This window comes from Fusarium keratoplasticum, chromosome 5 (genome assembly GCF_025433545.1).
Source record: "Fusarium keratoplasticum isolate Fu6.1 chromosome 5, whole genome shotgun sequence".
Lineage (NCBI taxonomy): Eukaryota > Fungi > Ascomycota > Sordariomycetes > Hypocreales > Nectriaceae > Fusarium > Fusarium keratoplasticum.
The window spans coordinates 1978413-1992671 of record NC_070533.1 but is presented as its reverse complement, the minus strand read 5'-3'; the positions used below and the strand labels follow the sequence as shown (position 1 = coordinate 1992671).

Genomic DNA, 14259 nt, shown 5'->3' with positions numbered 1-14259 from the left:
GGTCAATTTGCTGGCAGTTGCATGGACGAGAAAAGCGTCGAGCAAGAGCAAGCAAGAGCGGAAGGGAAGGGAAAGAAAAGGGAATTTTGAGTGGAGGAGGAGATGTGAGCTCCGAGTCGAGAATTTGTCATTCGCCGCTCGGCATCGGGGTTAAGACTGGGCTTTCGGCAGATCCGGCCCGGCTATTGGCTGAAGCGGCTGGGGACCCGGACATGGCGGCTTTTTAGGTACATGACGGGGTATTTGGCGTGGGAGGGGGAAGACGATGGAAAAGTCATCGAGTTGTGTCGAGTGGCGAGAAGCTGTAGAAAGACCCAAAGAGGCAATTTGGCACAAAATTCTACGATGAAACTGGTTGGTGTTGTCGTTGTGCCAGAGATTGGTTTTTGCTGCAGGGCCTCAGTCATTTCCAGGAGAGCTCCCTTAAGAAGAACTACCCCAGCACAGTCCTGCCTTGTTCCCTGCGAGGATGGTCGCTCCCGTTGCGGAGCTTCTTTCTTAAAGGTACGTACCCTCCCCTACAGCATAGCAGGTGTTCGCCTGGATGCCCTGAACGAGCCTGTAGACGAGGTGCTGTGCCTTGAACAGTGAGATTGATGGATCCATGGATGCCTGGGTCCCAGCAGAAGTGACGCAACTCTCCTGTGACGCAGTGGCACATTGTGGCTTATGACGGGCCCCGGGAGCCCTCTAAACCCCGTGGAATCAGTGCAAACTCCCCCAAAACTGATTCCGAATAACCGCCTGCGCCACAAAACAATAGCTTGGCAGCTGGGCAGGCTGGGCAGCAAAAAAGCTGGGCGAGGACGCTCAGTGCTGAGGGCACAGCCACTTCAAAGTCGTCACCGTTCCACGAGTCGTCACATTGATCCATCCACATGCCTTCTTAATTAAGGTTGATGCCCTTTCGTTCAACTTGGCGGCCTCGCGATTCGAGGTTTTCCGCGATCTTTTCTTCCCTCTGCTGATCCATCCGCCGAACCATCAAGTATCTGCCTGACACCATCGCGCCCTCGCCATGAGCTTCAAAGGCTTTCAAAAGAGCCTCACCCGGGTAAGCCGTGCCTGCCCCTCATCTGGTGGCTGGATTGTGGAAGCCTGCAGACGCGCGCAGAGACACCTCGCGATGCCGCGCAAGCTGGATACACGGGAGGATCAACAGCCAGCTGGATCATCATGCGACAGAGAGAAGCAATACTGACACCTCTGGATCATCTAGGCGCCCCAACAATTCAAAGCCAAGTTCAACATTGGCGAACACACCAAGGATGCTGTCTACATCGACGCCGAACGCCGTTTTCAGGAACTCGAGACCGAGACCAAGAAGCTCCACGATGAATCCAAAAAGTACTTTGACGCCATCAATGGCATGCTATCCCACCAGATCGAGTTCAGCAAGGCCATGACCGAAGTCTACAAGCCCATCTCAGGTCGTGCCTCTGACCCCGACTCGGCCATTGTCGAGGGCAACCCCGAGGGCATCGCCGCCTGCGAGGAGTACGAAGCCGTCGTCAAGGACCTGCAAGAAACGTTAGCGCCCGAGCTGGATATGATAGAGACTAGAGTTATCCGTCCCGCCAACGAGCTGCTCGACGTCATCAAGGTGATACGCAAGACGGCCGTCAAGCGCGAGCACAAGAGACTCGACTACGACCGCCATCGCGCCACCCTCAAGAAGCTGCAGGACAAGAAGGAGCGCACCGCCAAGGACGAGAAGGCCATGTGGAAGGCCGAGGGAGACGTTGAGCAGGCCACCCAGGACTTTAACTACTTCAACGATCTCCTCAAGGATGAGCTGCCCAAGCTGTTTGCGCTCGAGCGCGAGTTTATCCAGCCTCTCTTCCAGTCCTTTTACTATATGCAGCTCAACATCTTTTATACCCTGCACGAACGGATGCAGCAGTGCGATATTGGATACTTTGACCTGACGCTCGACATCGAGGAGGCCTTCCACCAGAAGCGCGGCGATATCCAAGAACAGGCCGAAGCCCTATCAATCGTTCGCTTCAAGACAACCGGTCGCCCCAGACCAGTGAGATATGGAGCCAAACCCGCACTCGAGGGCCCCAAGCAGCCCGCGCTGCTCACCCAGGGCGAAGACTCAAAGACCCCGACCAGCACTATCACCAGCCCCAAGATTGGTGGATACCAACGCCAAACCGAGTCCAACGAGGCCGCGCCACCACCGTATACTCCCCCAACTGGTGCCAATGCCGGCCTGGCCGCAATCGCCGCTGGCAAGAAGAAGCCCCCGCCTCCCAAGCCCAAGCCCAAGCCTAAGCGCCTAACAGCGCCTGCGACCGAGACGGTCACGGCTCTTTACGATTACGCCGCGCAAGCTGAGGGCGACTTGAGTTTCCGGACGGGCGACGTGATTGAGATTATACAGAGGACGCAAAATGACAATGAATGGTGGACGGGACGTCTAGACGGCAAGGAGGGACAATTCCCTGGTAGGTCTGCCTGGACAATTCTCGACTATAAAGCTAACCACGATGCCAGGCAACTATGTACAACTTAACGGCTGAAGAATCTGACCATGACACCATGTACGGCGGCAGCCCGGTCCGCGACAAGGCTTTCACTTACCTCGATACCACCACAACGAAGCGAATCATGTCATCGCAGCGCGCCCACGATAGACGCTCATAAATGCAAAAGAGCAGCACCGGAGATGTGGAGCTCTAAGGGTTCTAGGCGTATGGGAGAAGCAAAGGGGCGGGCAAGAAAGAGGGAGGGTGCGTGACTGATGTAACCCGGGAGCGATATCCCGGAGCCCTCTTGTATCTGGAGATGTGGGCGAGCCTCTGCGGTCAAAGACGGGCATTCCTGGCGTTATGGAAGGACATTTGCTTGACGTCTGCAGAAGCAGATAATCTAAATCATATTGATATTTGAGGATGAGGGTAGAGCCATAAGCAGAACTCGCTGGGTCCTTGTGTTGCCCAAGGGGCTTGACCTGGATCAGAAGAGACAAGATTATTTCATATACTTCTAGGCTTGGGGACGTGTCTAATCATTTCGTATATTCGTTGTATCGAGGCGGAAGTATTATTTGGCATGTACCAACATCCATCAGGAGCAGATGTCTGACGACCGTCAGGATAGCCAGGCGCCTGGCATTAGAACAACCCTAAGAGCATATTTTCGTCTTTCGATAGGTATGATAGCAATCCTAGTTAGTGTAAGGGGTGTTAATTCGACGTACCTAAAGACAAAACTTTTGTCAATATTTTTTTCAGCAGACAGCCATATTCCCTTATCATTATTATAGTAAGGTCCTATAGGTCTTTAGGTCAGTTATGATGAGTAAGTATCATCCTTAGATTAGGGACTGAGTGACACTCCTGTCCTTTCACTATGCCTCTAGATAGTTGTCATTTAATCCTTCGAGAGATTTAAGTGCCAACTGCCTCTGTTCTTCGGCTGTGGGGACAGCCACTTACTAGGCCAGTTAGAATGAGAAGGACCTCCACTGCCGTATCAATTTTGACCTCTTACACAAACGATAACGGACTCTCACAGACTACGAGCAAGGACATCTTTCTTCACAATACCCCGGTTCAAGTGACAGTTATCCGCCGATGTATGATACGAGATGACTGTAATGTCTCCCGAGGAGCTAAGCCGTCCCTTTGTAGTGGACAGGTTACTGGAGATCCGGACATCGAGGATGAAAAAGATGCCAGGTCTTGAGGTCATGTCGGGAATCGACAAGAAAATGTGTCTAGGTCCAATGAAAGTCAGCAAACTTGGTCTTGAAGGCGATGAGCATGATCCGACGTTTCATGGTGGCCCAGACAAGGCCATCCTCGGATGTGAGTACCTATGTTCTTCTGATCTGAGCATGAGAATATCCGTTTCATATGCTTATTCAACCCCATTGCTGACCCGGCCCAGACTGTTCATCTCATTATCTCGCCTGGCAAGCATCATATCCAGAACGCCAAGATCGATTTGTCCCTGGTGGATTCGGTGAAAACTTTGTGACGGCCAAGATGAACGAGCGCAACGTCTGCATCGGCGATATAATCTCTGTTGGTCCCGAGGTTCTACTGCAGGTCTCTCTGCCCCGTCAGCCATGCTTCAAACTGAACCACCGGTTCTCACTCAAGAACTTTGCGCCTGTTACATACCAGACGAGCCGCACCGGATGGTACTACCGTGTCCTACGTGAAGGGTTCGTCAGTGTTGGAGATGAATTGAGGCTCGTGGAACGTCAATGGCCCAAGTGGACTGTTGAACGGGTGCAGGAGTACTTGCATCGCAACACGGACAATCTTGAAATGAACGAGGAGTTGTCGACTTTGGAAGTCTTGGGTCAGGAGAGCAGAGGGCAGTTCCTGAAGAGAGTTGCCAGGGCCAGGAGAAAGAACAGGAAAGATGCCTGGAAGGAATACAGGATCATCAGCCGCAAGATGGAGACTGCCAGAGTAGTTTCACTAGTTTTGCAGGCCGTTACTCCCGATCTAGAGGCGGAGAAGTTTGTTCCCGGATCTCATGCACGACTGAAGCTCCCGAACGGGCTCACACGGTCCTACTCGATAGTGTCAACAGCAGAGAAGAAGGACAAGGTGAACGTGGGAAACCTGTTTGAGCTGGGCGTGGCTCTCGACGACAAAAGCCGCGGAGGCTCCCGGTATCTACACGACCACGCTCAGCTGGGAAACGTTATCCAGGTCGGCAGAATCACAAGCGATGTCGTCCCGGCCAAATCAGCAAGCACACACGTCTTCATCGCAGGGGGGATAGGTATCACTGCATTCATGGACCTGCTGAAGAGATATCACACGATCCACTGGGCGCTAAAGCTGCACTATGCTGTGCGTTCGGTCGAAGAGTTTCCGTATCGGGATCGGTTAGAGGCTCTAGGGGATGATGTGGTCGTCTATGATGGGAGCAAGGGACAGAGGATGGACATCGAAGCGATTGTCAAGGCACTCCCCTGGAACAGCCACCTTTACGTGTGCGGGCCAACCAGGATGATGGCGGCTGCCAAAGAGGCAGTCCAGAAACACGGGATTCCAGCAAACGAGGTTCACTTTGAGGCATTTGCGGCTGAGGTGTCGGGGGATGCATTCGAGGTGCAGGTGGTCAACCGGGGCGACAAGCTAGTCCGAGTGGACGGGGAAGAGAGCCTGCTGGAGGTGCTCCGCCGGGAGTTTGACGATGTCCCATCATCCTGCGAGGTTGGCAACTGCGGCACTTGCAAGGTGAAGGTTGAGAGCGGGCGCGTGGAGCACAGGGGGACGGCTCTCTCGGAAGAGGAGAGGAGGAGAGGGATGCTCGCGTGCGTAAGCCGAGGCATTGGTAGAATAGCTATAGAGCTCTGATGACCAGGAAAGGGTTCGTTCGTGAGAGCGGGGTATGCCTTCACTTTGGGGCATCGGGCAGGTCGGACAGGTGAAGTCTGGGAGGCAGCCGGGGTCGAGGTCACCCTGGGCCCGGGGAAGCTTTCCGAGTGACCATTGCTTGGACTAGGGTGACTAGGAAGGGCGTATTTTTGCAGACGACTGCTGCAGCGCACTGCCCCAGCCCAGAGCCTGATTTCAAAAAGCGGTTAGAGAATTCGGTGGGAAGGAAATGAGGCTCTGCTGAGCTTCCTCTCGTGATGCGGGGCTGGGAACGTTGGTGTTGAGGAACAATAGCACCGGACGCTAGTAGAGCAGGCATCAAATGAAAGCAGGCACAAGTGTATGTGAGAATAATAAATTATAAAATAATACATAAACCTTTTAAAATAATGTCTATTATTATGATGATCTTTGTAATTTCTTTTACTATTTATATAAACCTCTTCTGTTCTTGTGTTGGGGATGTGCAGTTTGTCGACCAGTGTGCCAGGCCAATAGTGGCATATGCAGAGATGCATTCTTGCGACATTGTTGGCTGTAGGTAGCCAGGGGGAGCGGGAAGAGGCGCCCGGCCAAAGCTAACACAGCCTGGTAAAAAAGGACCTCATACATAAATCAGGCTCTGAGATTTGATGTTTTGGTGACTGAATCAGACCACGGAGGAGCATCAATGGCTGATTCTAACGCAAATAAAACGCATCTGAAAAACTCTAAATGCTCGAATCGTCAGTGAAAGTGACTTGGCAGTTGAGGCTCTTTTGTTATTGACACATGTAAGTTGCTCAGTGAATAACAAACCCTGCAGTTGCACGCCACCACGCAGAGCCGCATTCACCTTCTGGGCCCAGCTTTGACCCGTGTTTCTTAGACACTGGCTCTTCTGTGTGTAACCTCCTCGTGAATGCTTGTGCACTGCTGCGCCTCAAAATCTCGGGGAGACAGAGACAAACGAGATTATTGGTTTACCATTGAATCGGAAATGGCATGAATTGGATGAGATGAGCACCATGCCGAGACAAGTCCATTCGTGACGCCTCCAGCCGAATGAGCGCTCAACCAAGCGTGAGGCTCAACACCATGAAGCCAAGATAGTGGCACCACGACACATTCAACAATAGCTCTCTCGTGATTCCTGGCTCCTGCATGACAGCTTATGGCGTAGCACACTAACTTGGAAGTCTTACTAGAAGTTTTGATCGCGTGCGAGGGGGAAAAAAAATCGCCGTCAGCATCACCACCATCCTCTGTCGTCTCACTTCAGAGAGCCTGTTGAGACTGCTCGTTCTTTGTCCAACCCACCAGGTTAGCCCTGTTTTCCTCTCCCCCAACCATTCCTGAACTAATCAATTTCGGTGGTATTAGCATGAGTTTAGCTCATTCACTGGCGTCTAGGGCGGGTGAAGCAGAGCCTCAATCAGCAGGGAGTGAATCAGGCTCTCGAACAATGCGGCTCTGCTGTGGCTTTCGTTTTATAGGCCTGTTTGCTCTGGCCCTTGGATAGCCTCTCGCCATTTACACATTCCTATACATGGTGACCATGTTATGACGTCGTTATTGAAAGGGCTCCTTTCTCTTCCTTGGACCTCGACTCCGTCATGAGCATCCTCCGCCTCCCAGCCGAAATTGTCGCCCTCCTCGTCGAAAACCTCGATGTAGAGAGCATCTTCAACCTCGGATTGACCAGCCGCTGCCTCAGCTACATTCTCTATGATCGACGCATATGCCGTCTTGCCCTTCTCAAGGTCCGTTCGTTCAGCTGCGCCTCCTTGGCTTACAAGTCTGCTGACGAAAGCTTAGAAGGCAGACCACTCGGCCGAGGCCAGAGAGGCGCGTGAGACGGGGGATTTTGCGAGGGCCTTTAGGCGGCTCGTCAAGCGACGAATGGCCGTTCGCTCTGCTGAGCCCTGGACGGCAGCCATCGTGGCCATGGCGGATCGTTTCGTGTATACGAGCGGGTACCTGTGTTACACGGTGAACCGCGAGCACCTCCGTGTCCTCAACGTCCGTCAAAATCCCTCGGAGGAGCTCAAGGTCAACGTTCCCTTGCTCCTGCACGCCGTCCGCGAGTACGATCCACTTCTGCCGTACTCCTTTGAGCCCCTGTACTGCGCCGAGGGTGTTCTGTCGTGCCGGGCCACCCAGGTCCAGGGGGGCACGACGTGCTGCTGGCTCATCATCTTTGAGGTGAGGTCAGACTTCCAATGGGTTGTCGTGAAGCGGCTGTGTTCAGAACATCAGATCTTGATCCGGAACGACAAGAACTACCTGTTCTGCGTCACAAAGTCACATGCCAGGATTGACGGCACCTACAGATGGGGTGTCCAGCGGCTCGATCTCGCAACCCGGCAGTGGTCGGATTCACATATTATCCTGTGGGAGTTTGAGGGCTCCGAGGTTGGATCCGATATCTGCTTCGAGATCATCGACGACCATTTTTACTGCGTTTCGAACAAGTTGAAGACGCAGACCAACTACGAGATTCCAAACTGCTATTACCAAGCGATTAGGTTTCCAGTGAGTGAAGCAACGCATGAGAGTTGCGAGAAGCCCCTGAAGCGCAACCTCTGGCGGCGTCACGATTCAGAGGGCGCCCTAGATGACCGCTGGACCTCACTCCAACTCAACAAAGATGAAGATACAGGAGAAGTCTTCATCATCGAAGTCCGTCGAGAGTGGTTCCCGGGAAATGCGGGGAGCCAGAGGACTTGTTACAAGAAAAGACTCCGATTCGGCCACGATCTTGTCGAACATTCTCTACTTACACCGCCAGCTACTGCTGAAAACTCACCCATCGAGACGCCTTGGGATTGCGAGAAGCATTTTGAGGAGCGAACTCCTGGGGACATGCACGTCGGCGACAACCCAAGCGACACCATCACCTACACCCTTGGCGAATGCCCAGTCCGGTCTTATAACCCGTCTTGCGAAGCATTCGTCGATCTTGTGTACGAAGCATATAGCGCCAATCCGCTGCTGCAGCTCAGGGTGAGGCCAAAGATGGAGGCCGTCGACCAGGAATTGGGGCATCCATCTTCATCGAGACAGGACGGCATAGAGCAAACAGTCGAGATGTGGCCGCCAGAACCAAGCCCTTCTCAACCCGACGACGCCTTGGCCCAGCTCCATGAGGTCATTAACCCCTCACAAAGGTTCGACGGCCTCGAATGGAGCATGGACGAGAGAATTCTCGTCTATTCGCCCGCACGGAGGGAAGGGCAACTGAGGCCCGTCACCCTTATCTCATACGATCCTAGCCTGAAGTTCCCCGGCTTTCCGAAATATCCCTTCGAATCTGCAACAGATGCAGCCCGCCCGAGTGTTGTGCTGCCCAACACACCTCCACACTCACACTCGCAGGAGTCCAGCTGCAGCATCGATGATATAGCTTTGTCTCCCCACAGCCCGGGCGAGTGGCTTACATATCAGGTTAGACATGAAGGCCCCTCACTGTTCGTCACGCCAGGCCTGCCGTTGTATCAGACAATGAGTATGGGGAACGGAGCTGCGCATGGCTTCGACATGTCATATTCCTCGTCAACGGGTTGAGTTTCTGAGGACTCTGAGGCCTGCCGTATCTTCAGTGGATGGTGGATAGAAGCACATGAAATATCCAAGCCAAGACACTAAAAACATGAATAAAACACATTGAATGACCACCCTCAGGCCAGCCTTTGTAACATGTCATCGTAGTGCACGACATGGTAACCCGTTTGAGCTGTATGCCCACACAACAGACTTTTGAGGCTCTTGTTTTCTTGCCTCAAAATTAACTAGCTACGCGAATTAAAGACTAGCCTGGAGGCCTCAAGGCCTGCTTCTGATCTCGCGTGTCTTAGCAGCAGGGCTGTGCACATAGTCACATGGCCAAAAAGCAAGTCCAGGGACGGCAATAACAGGAGAACTGCTTACTGGTTGCCTCGTCTCGAACGAACTGGTCTAGAAGCGGTTCTGACTCGGGTTAATTTGTGCAACGTGGGGGAGAGAATTGCCCAGGGGATCCGGGTGGTTCGCCAGATCATGACAAGGCGCCCGCCTGAACCCCTCAAGTACGCTACACTACGACCGGGCGAAACAAAAGTGCTGTAGATGGGGCTCAGATGGATATTAAGTGAGGGACTAAACCCAGACGATGAATTCCTGCATGTGCTATTTGCTATTGCAACTGCAACACTCGCCATGGGGAAATGGAAAGGAGATGGTTGATGCAGGAAGCGGATCGATTTGACAACACATACATATCAAACACACATTTTGGCGTTCGAGACGGGTTTCAAAGTGCAAAATATGCTTCTGAAAACGAGGCTGCGAGCAAGTGGTGTGAGGGAATGTGAGCATATAATTGATACATCAACTCGGCTACTTGCTTCATATGCAGACGATACTTTTCACTAACTTTGCACTGACATTGGCCTTATTCTTTTTCATTTATGATGATCATATTCTTGAATTTATGATAAACATCTTGCAAAGTGATCCTGGTTGCTTATGAGGACTTACCTAGTATAGCCTAATTAGTGCTATCACAGAGCAAAGTCGCCCAAGCAACACTCGGCCATTGCGAACGTACTCAACTCATCCATAGCACCCTTTATTATAGAAGTGGAAGCAAAGACCTTGATATATTAGTCGGAAGTTCTACGTTGATGTTGATGGCTTTGCCCCAGTCCCACCCCACAACTACCTACCCAGTTCGGCAAATACGAACTCGGCTGCAACGTATGCTGGGATCTATTAGTTGCACTTTCGGTTACACAAACTCTGTAAGCACTAGGGTCATTAAAAAGTGCGATGGACTTTGTGGTATAAGATAGATAGCATAGTTGCCATATAGGTCGTAACAGGAGAGTGCACCTCCTCCACAAACCAATGAACAAGTCAGCTATAGTTTAATAGCGTTCAGTATGCATTTTAATTCAAAGAGAGCGGACGCCCTCAGTCGGCCATTCGGGTTTGGCCTGTTCCAACTTGCTCTGTCAAGCATATCATGCCTAAGGGCCAAGCCGAAGGGGTACAGAGAGAGTATGGGAGCAGATCTGATGGCCTTGAAAGAGTATTTATATTAAAACTTCTGTCGATAGAGGTGAGTACTGCTTAAATCAAACAGCTACTGTTCAAGGGGTACTTGGATTTGTACGGCCACGTTCTATCACATACGAAGAATAATAGTTAGCCAACCTTGACAAATTCTTTATGGGATAAAGGTCTCAGGGTGGGAGAAAATAGTCTTAGATCAAGATGAATTCTTATAGAGTCCTCTCTTACTACTTACTAATTCTTATAATGAATATGATCTCCCTCCTTGCCGGCATCTCGTTGCGCTACGAGAACACCATGGATATGTCCAGAGTGGCGAATCCGTCCAGCCAAAACCCCATGTCCCTGAATCGCGCTCTGGATATCCTAGTAGATTTTGAAGAGGGAGTTCAGGCGAGTCTGCAGTTGTGGCGATGTCGTTCTTCAGTTTCAAGGAGGCGGACTCAAGATTGTCGATTTTCTATTCATAAATGGGAAACAGGGAGCAAAAGATCACATACTGCTCACGTGCTCAACAAGCAAAGAACCAAGAGATATATAAACCAACTTTTCCTCTTCAATCTTTCGGCAACTGGTCTCCGCCGATTGGATTCACCATTACGAACGGTTGGTTGGACTGTGGTGATGTTCTAGCATAGGTAACGAGAGATCGAGAGGGCAGATGCCCACGGTTAACAAAACAATGTTTTAGTCTTAGCGTACGAAGTAATAAGTGAGAACTAAATCGACAGTGATGTACAAGACACTTTAATCTAGAGTTTCATCAACACTGCGCCAGGCATCTCCAAAGACCATTCTTGCCTCCTCGCTGTGTGAGAGGATGACTGAGCCCGACCAAACAGCCCACCCATTACAAGACTCCTCGACAGCACCATCTAAACGAACCCTCAACAACTACCACGCGTAGCGAAGACAAATTACGGGTGTTCGGCCAGCGCGACGGGTGGAGGTGAACCAGAGAAGCCTGCCAAGCACATTGGGGTCAAGACGGAGGACTGGGAGCACAATCCCTCCCAAGACGGCCAGCCCATTCACAGATATCGGCAAGGAAGATTTCAGGTTTACGCAAACTATTCCTGCGTCACAGCTCGCATCAATCACTTCCTATCTATATTAAAAGATGAAGAATATCGACCTTGACACCGACGCCGACATCGACACTTCCCATTAAAAAACTCAAGCAGTGACCATCAAACACGCAAAACAACACGAGACGAGTATGCAAAACAACTACGCAAACCCAAAACAACCGACAACTCAAGCATTCAGCCACTTGATGCAAGCGAACATATGATCCCCCAGGAATCAGGCGACCTAGAAGCACGACGAGTTCGAAGCGAATATCCGAATATTACAATCGGGACACCCCAACTGCGAATATGGAAAGCCGAGGTGCGTCATTGCTGTGCACTCTATGATACGAAAGCTCTAATCATCAATTCAGGTCGTCACAGTGTCATGCGCTCATAAACACCCCGCCGCAGCTATAGAATCATCGTGATCGTTGACCGCACTTCTTCGAGGTCATCTCCAGAGAAACACTCACCGTCAATGCCTGAAGAAGGTGATCCCGCAAAGTACGTCCGCAGTGCGATGGAAAGCGAAGGGTCAGGCACTACTAAAGAAAAGCCGAGACGGCCAACAAACCAATGAACATGTCAACACGGCGGTATCAGGCCAAGTTCCAAGCACCAAGTCGCTCATACCAAAGCACCTCTTTTGACAAACTTCTTAGCACCATGAGTTAACAACATGAATGAGGCCCGGAATGGCCACTGGAGAAATGGACGGATATGCGCCACGATCGATGATGGAGCGAAAGAGGAGGATGAATGATATACCAGCTATCCTTATCCCATACATCCGACCTCATGCACGTGAAGGCAGAGAACGGAGGCCCCTCTCGTATCGACAATAATGCCAGACTTCTATTGATCAGGGTCCTATCGCTTCATGGCCTCCCAGAGCATATCCCCACGGCGCGACAGCTTTCTAAGACTGAATTCAACGACAACGAGTCTCTGGCCCCCGGAATGACACTACCATAATTGAAGAAGGTGACCCACATCCTTTTGATGGTCCATATGGCTTCAGTCTATCTTCAAATTGCTTAACCGGAGGTGCGAAAGGTGGGGATGATAACTCATGTTCATCATGTCGTCGCCGGCTAATTGGTGTAGTCGAACTCGATCCTGATGTCAAAACACCACCAAGTATAACGAAACAGCCTCGCTAAGTATTTGCAACATCAGACGATGCGAGATGAAATAAAGGAGACAAAGTCGGAGATTAGAGAAGGGCCATGAGACGTTGTTTGTGGAGTTGCGAGTGACCGCCATGGCGGAGGAGAAGGGGAGGGAAAACAGATCGGAACGGAAGAAAGAGAGCGACAATGGAAAGGGTGGGACAGACACAGAGAGAGAAAAAGAAAAGGGGGGGGGATGTTGAAGAAAAAAGGAGGAATTTAAAGAGAAGGCAGAAGAACAAGATCCGGGGAGGGCCAAGCAAATATTCGAGGAGAGCAAGGAGTGGGCGACAGCCACAGCAAGCTTTCGGACGAGGGAGCTGCGGAGAGAAATGGCGGAACAAGGAGGAGTGCCTTCAAGGGTAGGTTTGCCAGGCGGAGAGAAAGTGAGGACTCATTCACGGTGTTGTTTCACTAACAGCTGAGCAGGGAATAAGAAAGGGGTAACAATCCAAGGGATGTCGCAAGTTATTCGCAGGTAGGAGACACTCGAGGCTTTCACATTTCGGACAGAGGTAACGCAGCTCCAGCGCCAGAGAATGCGCCAGTGATCGGTGAATAGATACAGGGAAAGTGGATGGAAAAGATGAGCCAACAACCTCTCCTCTTTCGCCACCTCTAATCGAATTCCTTCTGATTAAGTCGAGACCTCAATTCGGCGTCACATATCAAGCAACCAGTCAGCGTGGCAGTCCACCCATGGCTTTTGAACGTGACAAGACGAATGGTTTTCGACTACTCTTGCTCAACACGTGTCAGCCATATGCGTGCTTGGTGTTGCCCTCAACACGAGGGACTACCTCGACAGCGATCAGGAGAACGGCCTGCCCTTCGCCTCGATACCACGCCCGTCATATCTAGGAGTCTCGACTTGCGTCGCTCGGATGTCAAGAAAGGCAGCGTCACCTTAAACGGCCTCGCCTATGACGAAAACACCAACTGACCAGGGAAATGCAATGATCAAGGCACCAAGAAGTGCAAGCTAAACAGCGAAACACTCAGGGAAGCGAAGGATATCAAGTCACAGGATAACACGGCTATCCGCGCAGGTTCTATCAAGAAAGGATAAAGCCATACAGCTTGAACTGCGACATCGTCCGCGGAGAGGCTGATCACAACAACACCAAAATCACAACCAAAAGCGTAAGGACTAGGGACACAATTTTTGTCATTCTTCCATTCTGTCAATTAATTGCGCGTTGAGTTTACTGACTGCTTGCACTGCACGCAAACAGTAGACCCACTTTTTTATAATATAAATAACCCCTCAATTCCTAAAGAGCTTCTTCTTTTCTTTCTCCTCCCTATCACGATGCCTTCGCTCGCACAGCTATTCCTCGACGACGAGGGGTCCAAGGACGCCCACACCACCAAATCTATCCGTACCTTGCATCCACCTTTCTCTCACTCGTCTACGTTTTGTCACCTTGTGTCTGGCCTAAGATGAAACAAAATTCTGATGAAGTCTTTTCTAATTATTTATTAATATTTATGATGAGGAGACCCAAAGGACGCGGCAGCTAACTTCTCGTCCTGGGACTTCTTGAGGCAGTAGCAGGTCATCTCTTGTCTGTTCTGCTTCTTCTAGTATAATTAGACAAAAGCATCTAACACAAGGCAATACAA

At 51.1% G+C, this 14259-nt stretch overlaps 3 protein-coding genes across 3 annotated transcripts; all 3 read left to right on the top strand.

Moving 5' to 3' along the window:
- Window positions 1-1018: 1018 nt before the first annotated feature.
- On the top strand, window positions 1019-2528 carry NCS57_00724800 (uncharacterized protein; the record flags this gene model as incomplete). The annotated part of the gene is made up of 3 exons (XM_053057104.1): window positions 1019-1054; window positions 1220-2453; window positions 2503-2528. 3 exons carry the CDS (start codon window positions 1019-1021, stop codon window positions 2526-2528), a joined length of 1296 nt encoding a protein of 431 aa, XP_052913299.1.
- Window positions 2529-3607: 1079 nt separating this feature from the next.
- Window positions 3608-5333, top strand: NCS57_00724700 (uncharacterized protein; the record flags this gene model as incomplete). Its single annotated transcript, XM_053057103.1, has 2 exons — window positions 3608-3818; window positions 3901-5333. 2 exons carry the CDS (start codon window positions 3608-3610, stop codon window positions 5331-5333), a joined length of 1644 nt encoding a protein of 547 aa, XP_052913298.1.
- A 1616-nt stretch (window positions 5334-6949) lies between these two features.
- Window positions 6950-8900, top strand: NCS57_00724600 (F-box domain-containing protein; the record flags this gene model as incomplete). The annotated part of the gene is made up of 2 exons (XM_053057102.1): window positions 6950-7096; window positions 7152-8900. 2 exons carry the CDS (start codon window positions 6950-6952, stop codon window positions 8898-8900), a joined length of 1896 nt encoding a protein of 631 aa, XP_052913297.1.
- Between the last annotated feature and the right edge of the window lie 5359 nt (window positions 8901-14259).